At 37.9% G+C, this 14,045-nt stretch overlaps 1 protein-coding gene across 2 annotated transcripts in view; it reads left to right on the plus strand.

Moving 5' to 3' along the window:
- The first annotated feature begins 1,012 nt into the window (after positions 1-1,012).
- Positions 1,013-14,045, plus strand: part of prdm2 (PR domain containing 2, with ZNF domain) — a 22,039-nt gene continuing 9,006 nt past the window's right edge. Inside the window, exons 1-5 of one of the 2 annotated variants that reach the window (XM_015382056.1) lie at positions 1,013-1,270; positions 4,092-4,214; positions 5,781-5,884; positions 6,944-7,096; positions 9,930-10,047. In XM_015382056.1, the coding sequence (XP_015237542.1) occupies positions 4,100-4,214; positions 5,781-5,884; positions 6,944-7,096; positions 9,930-10,047 (490 nt within the window). In that variant the 5' untranslated portion in view covers positions 1,013-1,270; positions 4,092-4,099. The remainder of the gene's footprint in view (positions 1,271-4,091; positions 4,215-5,780; positions 5,885-6,943; positions 7,097-9,929; positions 10,048-14,045) is intronic. The other variant, XM_015382057.1, reaches the window with a different exon arrangement.

A 14,045-nucleotide genomic window follows, 5' to 3' on the forward strand; every position in this document is an offset into this window, starting at 1 on the left:
AGGAAAAACTCCCTTTTAACAGGAAGAAACCTCCAGCAGAACCAGGCTCAGTGTGAGCGGCCATCTGCTGAGGCCGACTGGGGTTCAAGGAGACAGAAGCAGAGATACAAAAAACAGCTGTAAAAGGCGGCCCCATCCAGGAAACACACAGCCAGGCAGACGAGCTCCAAGCCAACTCCCATGTCAGAGGATGAAGAGAGCACATCCAGCCAGTCAGAGAAACAGGACTACACTGAAAAACAGGCCAATCTCCAGCATCTAATAAACAAGGGTGTTGATGGAAGCAGCACAGCTGATATTTCTCTCCAGGATGGCGTCACAGCCAAACAGGAACAGACGAGGCAAAGCTACTCTGAGAAAAAGCAGAGAGAGCAGAAGGTTAGAGATTGAACTAATAAATTCTGCAGAGTAGGAGAATAGAGAGAGAATGAAGCAGATCAGCAACCAGTAACCCTTTAAGGATAAGCAGCTGTAGACAACAACTAGATCAATAAACCTGATTTAAGAAAAATTGAGATCAATAAGAAAATCACAAAGAATGCATTGATTTGAAATATTTTTTAATCTCCTCTCTCTGTCTATTGGACACTATACTTCCTAGTCTTTACAAGGCTTCATCAGGCATCACCAGCTACAACGCCTTTTTAAAACTAAATATTTTGAAATAATACTGCAGTTGATTTCCCTTTGGGATGGAGAAAATATTCTTCTCCCTTAAAGCAAACTAATCAAGCATTTAAATTTGTTCATTGAGCCTTTTTTTAAATTCTTCTATTAAAATGTGATGATTAATCAGAAAAGAAAACATGCTTAGAACTTTGTTTTAAAGGTTAAATAAAATGAATAGAGGATATGACTCTTCTGTTAATATTATAAGTTATGCTACAGACTTTGTGCCTCCTTTTCTTGAGTTTCTCTGGGCTATTCATGGAGGCACAGATGGCCCCATCCTACAGGCCCATTATGCTCACAGATGAATCTACTTAATTGGTCTGGTTTCTAGTTGTGGGGCTACAGAGTGGACGGGACTTCCAGGGGGAAAGGAGCCTCCTGTCTTCTAGGGAAACTCATTTTCTCTCACTTTTCAGCCGGACCTGATCCTCCCAGCTGCACCATCGCCTCTGACAGACTGCCTCTCCCAACTCCACCACACCGCGATCCGGACTTCACTGAAAAGCCTCCCGATTCAAGCCTCCATCCGCCATTTTCAGCGGATGGAAAGCAGGTAGAGCATTAAATAAAACCAAGTCCCCGGTCCCAACAAACGCAGGTAAGTGCGCGTCTGCGTCTCCTAAACCCCGTTTCCCCAAAAACCACCTTACGAGAGCGAACCTAGGGGGAGAAAAAGGCTGAATAAAGCACCTCACTTGGTAGCAGCAGCAGGATTAGGGGGAGTGAGAGGTGGGGGCAAACAGAGAGGATGCTTTCATACAGCCAGGGGTAACAATAAACTACATCCTTCAGCCCCCCGCTCCTCGGGATCTTTCAAACAGTCTCCTTTATTTAACTTTTATCCAAAGAAACGCGTTAAAACGCGCTTTACGCACTGCGCGCTGCGGCTGTGCAAAAACCGGTCCTTGATTGAACTTGGGCTGCAGGGGGAGGTTTAAAGATGTCCGATCGCAACTTCAGCAACAGTAAAAATAATCAATGAAGTGACATGGGTGGGTTTGCCAGTGAAAAAGTTGATTAATTTGCAGGGATCATCTCCAAGGCGAAGGGTTAGCACCTCAGATGGAGACAAAGGGAATAAGGTGCGCTTGTTCTGCCTACTTTCTGCTGTTTAATTCATTTTTTTATATAAATCATCACCTCATCATCATGTAAAGTAAAAGTGGTTAAGGTTTGGATGTTTGCATTGGGACTGATGGAGGTCTTTTAATGAGTCTGATTGGGATGTGTGTGAGAGCCCAGCCCACCAATGGCTCAGCAGCTTATTGTTGTCCTCAACAAACAGCTTTTCTGACAGTTAATATAAAGAGAAAACATGTTCATGTGCCTGAGATGAGGATAGAAGATGTTTGAACCACTACTGAGAAAGAGTTAGGATGATGGGAAGGAATTCTGAATCATTTTCACACGAAAAAGGCTGACCATTGTGTACTTTTTTATATATGGGGGGACAAAAATGAATATTTGGCTAATATAGTGCCATATTTATTCTTTTTTCCTCTCATTAATGTTAAAATCAGTTCAATTTAATTCAGTCTATTTACATAGCACCAATTAACAATACATGTCATCTAAAGACACGTTACAGAATTCATGAGCATGGTGATTCTAGACAGGGGCCAACAGGGGCCCCTGTAGAAGTGATCCTAGCCTCTGCAATGGCCCCTGTAACAAAGACATAATAGAAAATACAATTATGGTAAAATAATTATTATATATATTGGAAAAGAAAGGCAAATGCCTTTTTATTTTTACCATTTTATTTTATCGAGATGGGATCACTGGTATCATCTGCTAGATCTGAGGTTTCCAGAGCTCTAAATCACTCATTATTTTACTTAATATATCAAACAATAAACTTTTGCCATGTGCTTTGTTTAATTTACTTGTTTAAGAAACCCAAGGAAAAAATACTGACCACATCATGGCACCCCTGGTAAATCTAGTCTTAATTTGGTCTGTGGATGAGCATGTGGCCACCGTAGATATTCGCTTCGATTGTGTCATTGATTTAAAAGTCATACAAGACTTGTGTCAAGTTAAAATTTAAAGATCAAAGCCTCCTACGTATTTTTTTTTTTGTGGGATGAAGAGCAACCTGAACTGATTCCTATTGGAGGAGTTTTTGATTTTTATTACTGTCAATAAAAAATATAAAAAGCCTAATTTACTCAAGTACCCTAAATAAAACCTGGTTGTCCTGTAGTAGTCAGTGCATCAGTAAATAGAGTCAAATTACTGTGTGTAATATATTATCTGCTTTACTCCAGCCTTAGCTTCAGATTTATAAGTGAACTAACAGCATCATGAAAATCAAGGAATACACCACACAGGTCAGGCATGCATTTATAAAGGGTTGGAGCAGATTTATGTTATGAATCAAAATCCCAAACTACAACACTGACTTTAAGAAGCAGAAGAGAGAGTAATGGTAACTCTGGAAGAGCTGCATAGATCCAGAGCTCAAAGGGACCAGGACATCCTCAAATGTAGCCCGTATGAAAGAAGGTGCTCTGATTAGATAAGACCAACATGCAACTTTTATCTATGTGAAAAACAAACACAGCATGCATTTCTCTGAGGCTATAGGAATACAAGCCTAAAGCTGAGGTACACATACTTGGCAGAGAGGAATATTCCTGAGCTGAAGCTGTTTAGCAAAGAATAGGGAAGAATTTGTCATTTCTGTTTGCAAACCTGGTAGAAACATTCCCGAAAGGATTTGGAGCTGCAGTTGTTACTTCAATGAACTATTGTCCTGTGTGGTGATGGCTGTCTAAACATATACGCACTTTTTACAGTTGAATATACTACTTTAGAAAATGGACTTAATGCCTTAAGGGGCATTACATTCAGAGTTGTTGAGGTTTGCTTTCTGAAGATGTTTCTTCTTGGAAGTGCTTTTTTTAAAATAGTGTTACACAAGGTAGCGGTGTTTAAAGTGTTTCCTTAAAAAAGGGTCTAGTGTGTCTCTGTTTAACTCAAGTGTTGAAAAATAACCTGAAGCTTTGAAAGTAGTAAAATTATTCAGGGCTCTTCTAATATTTTCAAATAATTGGTGAGCCTGCATGAAAACTTCTTAATTTGGATAGAGTAATGAATATATTGGGAACAAAACTGAAATGTTTTCTCATGGATGTTAATATTAGGCTTTGACTATTAATGGTCTAAAATAATTGCAGATTTTTATCTTTGATATTTATTTTTGATCTGTTAGAATGGCTGTGAAACAGATGAATGCACCCTGAAAATTCGTGTAAACTAACTTTTCTGTCGTGGCTCATGTAAAAAAGTTTGCCACCCTTTGCTCTTTAAACCTCTGCAGGTGAAACCTCTTACATTTAAAGTCTTATATTAAGATAAATTAGGTAAATTTAGATCTTTTCTTTTTTGCCCCCTTTCACTCTTGTATCATTTAGTGAGAATCATGGCTTTTACTGGGGAGTCAGTGGAGTGTCTGGAGGAAATTCCTGCTCATGTGTGGGATGGTTTGCCAGACTACCTGAATCTTGGACCATCAGCTGTAAATCCCAACCGCATTGGTGAGCTTTTGAACTCCTCCATGTTTTCATATAGTTCAGCATGTCTATAACTTCTGTTTGCATATGGATGCTGCATAGCAATTAAAGGAGTGCTTAAAGCACTGACTGGTCAAGATTATTTTAAAAGCCAGAACTTTAAAAGAATCTAATGAATGAGAAATGTGTCAGAATTTACTGCAAGAAGTTCCATTGTTTAGGCCCAAATTATTCATATCTCTGATAAATCTGAATTAGAAATGATTTTCCTTCAGCCAATAATTTTGTTTCAGATTGCGAATTAGTAGAAATCAACTGATACAGCTATTTTCTTCTTTTAAATTCTAATGTGATTATTTTGACATCAGTCAAACGATCGTCCGATATGTGTTGCCGGTAATTTTGAGCCGATTTTTAGAGCCGATATTGCCTTTTTCTGCCTCCATTTAATTAATGAAAAAGACACAATGATAACAAATGTAACACAAGTCTCAACTTAAACAAAAAAACTAAAATTTAGTTAGAAATTAAACTAAACATAAACAACGTATAGCAAATGGAGGGAGCCGCAATACGTGAGCTTCACATGGTCTCAAGGCATGGCTGCTTACCAATGCAGTGGTTCGTACACTAACCATTTTGTTTACAATAAAGTTTTTGCTCCCCGTCAATCTCTAATCCCACTCTAACCTTTTTCAACTGTTGAACAAAAAAAAAACAACAAAGTCAACAGCAATAGATTAAATATTGTAATAAAATAAACTATCATCTAATCTAAATTGCTAAAACAACCGCATTGAACATGCAAATATTTTAAGCTTAGCTGCTTATTCTATTGTATGAAATAATTTAACATTGCTATAAATAAAACATTTAAAAAAAAATAAATTTTGGGTCATTTATTCAATTCATCTTCTATCAGGCTCCTCTGCAGTTACACTACACCACCCATAGGGGGAGTGAATCCTAGTTTAAGAACCACTGCTCTTATGGATCAGTCAACATATGAAGATATCGGCCAATACTGATGCAATAAACAACCAACAACATTCAGCCAAGAATTTTGTCTGGCTGATGTATCAGTCTATGTTTACTTAGACAGATTTTAAAAAGATGTCAAAGTATCAGTTATTATTCACCCTCTTAAACAAAATTGTATCAAACTAATCAATGAAACAAATCTTTGCTTTTTCAAAGCAATTAAAGCCTTCTGATAATTACTGAGCAGCGCTTCCCTTTTCCACTGGTATTCTGCCAATTTATCTTTGTCCAAGCTGTGGTGTTGGAAGGCCTCCCTGCCATCACCCTAATCAGCATCTCCTTTCACAGATTCTCAGTAGACTCTTAGTGTGTTTACATCAACTTTTTCTAATGTGCATTTTGAAGTATTGCATCAGATAAGGCAAAATTCAAATAAACTCCCTAAAATTCACAAAGAAGTTTTTGGCTTTTTTCGAATTGCTCTGACGTAGCAAAATGTTACTCATATGACGCAACATCGCCATTACTAACTCACATGTTAACATAAGAACAACATCTTTGATTAACACACATTCATTAAAACCAATCTTTATGATTTTGTATTTTTAGGTGTTTGGGCAACAAAGGTGATTCCAAAGGGGAAACGGTTTGGTCCGTTTCTTGGAGAGAAGAAGAAGAGGTGCCAGGTGACCAGTAATGTTTACATGTGGGAGGTATGTAACCACAGCATCAGTTTGTCGGGCCTCAACTGGGTTTGTAGGCATCCAAGTTATTTCTATAAGGATGTGCAACACCTTAGACCCACTGGTCTCTATTTATTCTCTGGATTGCTGATAGACCGTTGGTAGTACAGAGTGCTGTGAAGTCACCAGCCGCCATATTGGTACTCTCTAGATAAATTGGTCGGAATATAAGTAGTCAATGCACTACAGCATCAAACAATGATGATTGTCTCATTTTGGGGGGCTCAAGACTTTTAAACAAACATAAATGCGTTACTTTAACACACACTTGCTGTTTCATAGGATCGGTAGATTATGGTAAAGAAAAAATAGGCACATCACATTGAATTTTCAGTATGAAGTCCAAGTCTATAAATAATGTAATATAACAGACAAATCCATCACAAAAAAATCAGCGCGCTAATGGAACATAATAATACAGTGATCAGATATTAAGAATATTACACCCACATACACACACACTATCTGATTATGTGTCACATGTGCTAAACTGATGATGTACACGTAATATGCATGTAATGATTACATTGTTATGGTAATTACATTACTTACTAAGATGGCGACAGATTACTTCATTTTTTTCAATCTATCAACAGTCTAGTGAATAAGTAGAGATCAGTGCCTAGGCCAGACATGTCTAAAGTCGGCCATCAAGCGCAGCTGTCCTGCAGGTTTTAGAGGTTTCCCTGCTTTAGCACAGCTGATTTCCATTGATGGCTGATCAACAGGTTTTTGCTGAACAGCCATAACCTGAATCAGCTGCACTAAAGCTGAGAAACATTAAAAACTAGTAGGACTGCTTCCTTGACAATGACAATCAAAATGACACAATGACAATCAAGCTACAAGTCTCTATTTAGCTGTATTTCCTGAAGGTTAAATTATTACTTGTTCACACCCCCAAGACTACAACTTGGGGTTAAAGTCCTAAATAATGTTTCAGTTTCTACTATTCAAATGTTATTTTTATCTTTTATTTCCTCATGGTGGCCTTGCAGTAAACACAGTCATCTTGATGGTGTTCTGTAGGTCTATTTTCCAGCTCGGGGATGGATGTGCATTGATGCCACAGACCCCCTGAAGGGGAACTGGCTCCGATACGTGAACTGGGCCCATTCCAGTGAGGAGCAGAATCTGTTTCCACTGGAGATAAACAGAGCCATTTACTACAAAGTTTTGAGGGTAAGTTAAATCCATTTATACGTGTGTCTCGCCACACTGTAGATTCCTAAGTGAATTGATAAATTAAGCAATCCAGAAGCTTATTACATTAAAATGCATCCTTTAACCAAATAGATGCGTACTTTGTTTTGGGTCAGTTTGGGGAAAGATCACTTTCCCCAATTATATGGATGTATTAAAGCATTGCAAGACAGCAGCCTGAAAGTTAGAGCTTTGGGACAAATTCATTAGGAAGAAGCCTACAGGCAGTAAGGTCTGATTTTTTTTTTTATTATATTTTTATTGTGACATCTCAGAATCATGCATGCAGAGCTGAAAAGTTGTGAATTGTAAGCAGATCTACAAAACTGACCCAGTTACACCAGTCCTGCCAGGAGGAAGGTGGTGTGCAAAGTTGTTCAGGCCCCTTGAGTTAATACTGTGTAGCGCCACCTTTTGCTGCTATTACAACAGCAAGTCACTTGAAGAATGTCTCTCTCAGTGAGGTTGGATGGAGAGTGTTTGTGAACTGCAGTTTTCAGTTCTTTCCACAGATTCCCAATTAGATTCCAGTCTGTACTTTGACTTGCCATTTCTAAAATCTGGATATATTTATTTGTGAACAATTCCAATGTATATTTTCCATTATGCTTTGGATCATTGTAGCATTGGATTATACATTTCCATCCCAGTCTCAGATCTTTTGCAGACTCCAACAGGTTTTCTTCCAGAACGGTCCTGTATTTGGCCTCCCATCAATTTTAACCATCTTCCCTGTCCCTGCTGAGGAAAGCAGTGACATGTATTTATATATATATATATATATATATATATATACTTTATTTTTTTTACATTAGAAAGTTATTACAACTTTTACCAACATGATAATATAACCCCCGTTTTTCTACAATTTTGCAGCCCGTTAGAGAACAACTAGAAGAAAAAGCTTAAATAGTGCTATTTATAGTTTGCTGCAATCTATGTAGATTAAACAATGGGTATGCTCTTGTTTGATCAGAGGAGACCAAAACTAAACTGGACTTTTTGCAAAAACCTTACATGTGGTAGAAAATGCTGTAGGTCCCCTTGGGTATCTAATTCCATCTGAAAACATGGTGGAGACAGCATCATGATGTGTGAATACTTTTATTAGTTAAGAATGAAACAAAAACTTTAAATAGACCATTATTGTTCACTGAGAATGGCCAAGTCAAAGTTCAGGTGGGAAATTGAAGAGGCAACGCTTAAAAACTAAGGTTTACAAATATCCTCCATCCTAAACTGCTGTGCAGTTCTAACCACAGCCAAATATGTTCCATGAAATGTGGACTGATTGTGGGTGACTACAAAAGCACATAATATTAGTTTTTAAATGTTTCTGAAAACTGTGCATGTTCTGTTTTAACACTGGGTAGTGCTTGGACACAATATAACATAAACCCCATTAGATCTGCTGCTATAAGGTGACAAAAAATGAAGTGCTCAAGCTTCCTAAATACTTTCACAAGACACTATATTCAGGGGCGGAGCTAGATGGGGGGTCAGGGGTGGCCATGGTCATTGGCCACCTCTTTGGCCACCCCTACCATTTATTTCCCTCTAATACAGATGCTGGCAGCAGTAATACTCTCAAGTGGAATATTCAAACATTTAAATTTTTCAAATATTAATAATTAATAATAATTAATTACTTTACAACAAAAACACTGTGGTTAATTGTGCACATCAATATAGTAACATTAAAGATAAGTACAGAATTCAAGCAGAAATCGATTTTGTGTTTTATTGGGTAAAGAGAAAATTATGTGTCTCTACAAGTCATCTAGGAGCCTTCAGTAAAATCATAGATAAATAACAATTTTAATAAAACTTATTACATAATCATTTTATGTAGATATTACTACTTGTAAATGTCAATTTTAGGCAGAATGATTACTGATAAAAGTAGCTAAATAATGACAATGGAAAAGATCGCCCAAGATTCGCCCGGAAACTCAAACCTATCTACTTTGGCCAGGGGCGGAGCTAGATGGGGGGGCCAGAGGTGGCCCTTAGCCAATCATCGGCCAACCCCCCCCCCAATACAGACAGTAATGCTCTCAAGGGGAATGTTCAAACTTATTAAACATTTAAATTTTTCATTTATTAGCAATTACTTGACAACTAAAACACTGTGGTTAATTATGCACATCAAAATAGTAATATTAAAGTTGATATATACAAAATTCATGCTCTCTTCAGAACAAAATTTTGTGTTATATGGGGTAAATAGAAAATTATGCGTCTCTGCAAGTCATCTAGGAGTCTTCAGTGAAATCATAGATAAATAACTACTTTAATAATAACTTAATGTAGATATTAGTCCACGTAAATATTAATTTTATGCAGAACAATTTTAAGTAGGTACGTAATGACAATGGAAAAGATATTCAAGGGTATCCCTTGGATACCTTGGAGAAAATATGGATGTTGTGTTCGTTCCAGTTTAGATTGTCCCTGAGGTTCTGGCGCCTATCAGTTTTTGGCCACCCTTCAGTGTACATTGGTTATTGCCTTATAAAAATTTTCTGGCTACTCCTCTTACTATATTGTGTCCTAACTCTGCACTAACTTCCCTGTGTTTTTCTCACTCTAAATGAATTTAAACCTGTATGATAAAGTCTGAAATGCTGTGTTGTTGTTCATTCTAAGAACTATCTAGAGACATCAACAGCAGCTCTGGTGGGATCATTAATAACCTCGTTCCATAAGCGTTATAAGACAGATTAGATGCACAGCAGTCCTTAAGCGCGAGCGCTGCCTCCCAGCAAGCCGAGCTGTGATTGGTCGCCGGGCTCATCTCTCATCGTTGCAGCCTATCGGACCGGGAGAGGAGCTGTTGGTGTGGTACACAGTGGAAGACAACCCCGAGATAACAGCTGCACTGGAGGAAGAAAGAGCCAGCAGAAGGAGCTCACCCAGGTCGAAACGAGGTGAGGCCTGAGCACCGAGCCACGCTGAAGCTTCAACTCTTTGCTTGTTTAATCCGTAACTCATTTCAAAGTTAGAAATGACGAGCTAGCAGGCTAGAACAGAAAGGAAGCTAACGTACGATGTATGGGGCTTTCTCTACTTTTATACCTCACCTAAAAACTCGTCATTACAACCCGGTTTGGCCACCATAGTCCAACAGAGTTGGGTTAATGGTCATATTTGACTGTTAGAAGAGTTTCTGAGGTGTTTTTTTTCCTTAGCAGGATACAACGTTGTTGAGGATGTGACCTTCCTGGGTTCATCCATCGCTCTCTACTTGATGATGGCCTAGCGAGTTAGCTAACGAGCCAGCTTCCTTATCCGACTGTTTGGGCTCACGTATTCGGTTGCTGGTTTTTTTTTTTAACAAAACGAATGGGTGTGTAGTGAGTTCGGCTCGGTGCTGTCCGTGGTTTCGGTCCAGAATAAGCAGCTCATCGAGTTGTCAGAGTTGATTGCTAGCTTAAAGCTAAAATAAACGGCTAGGTCTGGACGCACGGACATCTCGGTGTGGAGGAGCAGATGGTAAACTGGGTGGATGAAGTCGCACTTAATTCAGTCAAAATCTACTCAATATGTCTCTAATCGGTTGATTTAGGTTCATTTTTATAGCAATAGATTCAAGTTAGTGGAGACAAACAATGCCTCAGGTATGTAGGTCTATATATATGTATTTTAATATATATATTTTCGTTACGTCTGTTTATAACAGTTTCATGTTATTTAAGGAACTCGATCGAGGTTAGTGAAAGTATGCGGGTTATGTTGTTAGCTCTGTTTCACATTTAGTGTAAACACATCCAACTTGGCTGTCATGTGCTACTACATTCACCAGTTTGAACTTTGAACATGTGTTTCCATAAAGCAAAGTAGTGTGTTAACTCGGAGAAGAAAGCTGGAACTGTGGAGCCTTTCTTCCCAATAAGTTGTCCTTCATCATTAGATTATTTCAGTCATACATTAGCCCTCTGTAGGTCAGCCTTTGCCCTACAGCTATTAGGATACCCGACTATCTGTGTTATCATGTAATTATATATATTTAGTGAGATAAATCCAGCTTTGTTGCCTTTAAAGCAAAAATAAATGCTGTTAAAAGTTAAAGGGGATGTAATCATCCTTTTCCTAGACTCCTTTATGTATGTTTTCTTTCAAGTTAAAGTCCTATATATTAAAGAAGCTTCAAGAAAATAGTTTGTAAAAGTTTCACTATTATCTGCTATCTTCTAAATTCATTAAGATGTTTTTAAGCCTGTAGGTTATTTTAGGTGTAGGAATTTCTATGAATATAATGCAGAAATACTCAAACAAGGGAAAATAAGAATGGAGTCAGAATTATGTTAAAGAAGGGATTTTCTGGATTTGGGATGCTGAACATCAATCTAAGACCAAAGTAGTGATCTGAAGTGTTTAAATGGCAAGTTCTCTAGTGAGGAGGAGAAAATCTGAAACAATGTCTGATAAGAGCAGTTTGGAGACCTAACAAACGGGCACCCTTTGGAGGGATTGGAAAGCTCTTTGGTGAGCCTAGTTTGCTTTTAATACTGTACCTATCGTTTAATGCCATAGTAATGTTGGTACTTGTAGGAAAGCTGTAAATTAACCAGTAGTACAGTTCTGTTAGTGTTGAGATAGACGCAATTTACGCTTAATTTCTTACTAGTGTTTTTATTCTTAAATGGGTTAAGCTTAATCTTAGAAAGCATGTGTTTGCACACCACAACCACCATCTTTGTCACCAGAATAGCCTTCAGCATTCTCGCTGGTTTCACACTTGTGTTATTTTTTTCCTCATTATACATTTATGATTTATTCTTGAATGTTTTTCTACTCTTTGGTAATGTAGCTGTCTAAACAACATTCATTTGAGCCACTCAAGCTCAAGTCCAATTGCAGCTGGTTTCCTTACAGGAACATAATATTTGACCATGGATAGTCACTTCCAGTTAATGCTTCACATAATTGTGGAAGAATCGGACACTAGCTGGGATCAAACACACTCATTTTCATTCGGCTCAGACATCGAGAAAAGAGCACAGCTAGAATGAAGAGGGTTAAGCTAAGGAGAGCAGGTGTTTGTTTTTCTTGTTTTATGTCTCTTTTTAACTGAAAGAGGATGTTGTCTGAAAAGGTTATTTTCAAATTTTGTCTCACAAGCAACAGCTTTGGTTGCCTCTGTGGTTTTGGATGTTTACTCTTGTTTCTTTTCCTAATCTCTGTCACAAAAGTCTGTACTCCACTATTTTCTGTCTTGTCAATAACCCCTAAACATCAGTAAGAAAGATTGAAATTGAGAAAGCAGATTCCTGTCCTATGAGTAACAATCTGTCATGTAGTTCAGATGAAAATTACATCACTGTTCAAACCTAGTACTCACTTCCTGTTTGTGAGAGAGGTGTGACTACAAGGCAAATTATTTTTGACAGCGCAGGTTTTTAAAATTGCTTATCTAGTTATAAAAGCAATAGAAACTGACCATGATTGGTTTTTCTTTTATTTTCTCTACCTTTTAGTGTTTTAGGCTTTATGGCTCTAAATTAACATATTTGCCCATTCAATCTAGGGACCAGCAGTTGTTTTTGATACCTCTCTCATTGCAGGACTCTTTCCCTAAAGCCCTGGAGGCAGTAAGCCCTTTCACGCAGTCATTTGATTGTAATGTAATATATTTTCAAGCTACTTCCTGCTCTCCTTATTCATCTAGTATGACGTAAATATTGTGAGGATACTTTTATGTTAACTTTTGGTTAAAGCTGCTAGGAAATATAAGTTGTCCTCACGCATCTTTTGACAAATATGTGCTGTAGCTAACGTCTTGTAGCTAAATTTTGTTCTCTAATGTGATCCAACCACTGCAGAGAGGGGAGGTGTGAAAGGTGGCAACACTAAAGGAGCACACTTTTTTGTGTGAGTCCTGTTCTGCCATTATAGCTCTTTGAATAGATCTCCAAGAGCTAGATGATAACCAAACAGCTTTGCTTTCACAAGCAGACCCTTATGACTGTTGCCATAATGTTCCACTTGTTACTTGTAGATAAAAGTTTATTGAAAATGATTTAGGGAGTAAAACTGTATACAACGGAGCTGAAAATGGGAAGGGGGGTGAGAAAGAAAGAGGGGATAAGAACTATGGGGAGAAAGAGGGAACGAGAGAAACAGGAAAGAGTGCATGAAAATGGAAAATAAAAGAGCAAAAATAGACAACACAGATGTTAAACAGTAACTCCTAGAAGTCTGCTTCCACACCTGTATGAGATGAGAGGAAAGCAAAACAGAGCATTACAAAAGCAAAAAGAAGACGGCAGATAACCAAAATAAACATCTGTAAAAAGCTTCCAGAGCAGCGGGTATCCCTTAGATATCCATGTGTGAGGAAAGCAAAACCTATGGTGACACAATATTATTCAGGGTGGTATGTACCTGTAGCTGCAACTTAGTATTTAGTATTAGAGTGCATCCCTGAAAAGGAGCACACGTTAAACCCGAAACTGAAAAACAGGATGTGGGAATGTCGTTGGATATACTGCATTGGAATTGGCTTGTGTCTGGCAGTTTTTTCAACTATTCAGCATGAGCTCAGATAATCACCATTATAGATGCACTCACTTTCTTGCAACATTAATGCAAGGCTTAATACTACTCTATTTAAGATGAGAATTCCGGTTTCCTTTATTAGAATACAACAAATCACAAGTTTAAGTCTAGCTTCAATTATGTTATTTAAGTTATGTGTGGAGTAGGATAACTCTACTAGGATGGTGTCATAAGATCAAATACCACCTAAAGGATTGCAATGAATTACGGGAAGTTTTTTTTAAAAGTATAATCTCCAAAATCTCCCTATAGGTTACTTATAGACTCTGCCAAACGGGATGCCACTGTATTGCCTGTGCATCTTAAAGGAATAGTACACCCAAAACATGATTAGCCTTCATTTTCTACTCACCCCCATGCTGAACAA

The sequence above is a fragment of the Cyprinodon variegatus genome, unplaced genomic scaffold (genome assembly GCF_000732505.1).
Source record: "Cyprinodon variegatus isolate N-32 unplaced genomic scaffold, C_variegatus-1.0 Scaffold248, whole genome shotgun sequence".
Taxonomy (NCBI): Eukaryota; Metazoa; Chordata; class Actinopteri; order Cyprinodontiformes; family Cyprinodontidae; genus Cyprinodon; species Cyprinodon variegatus.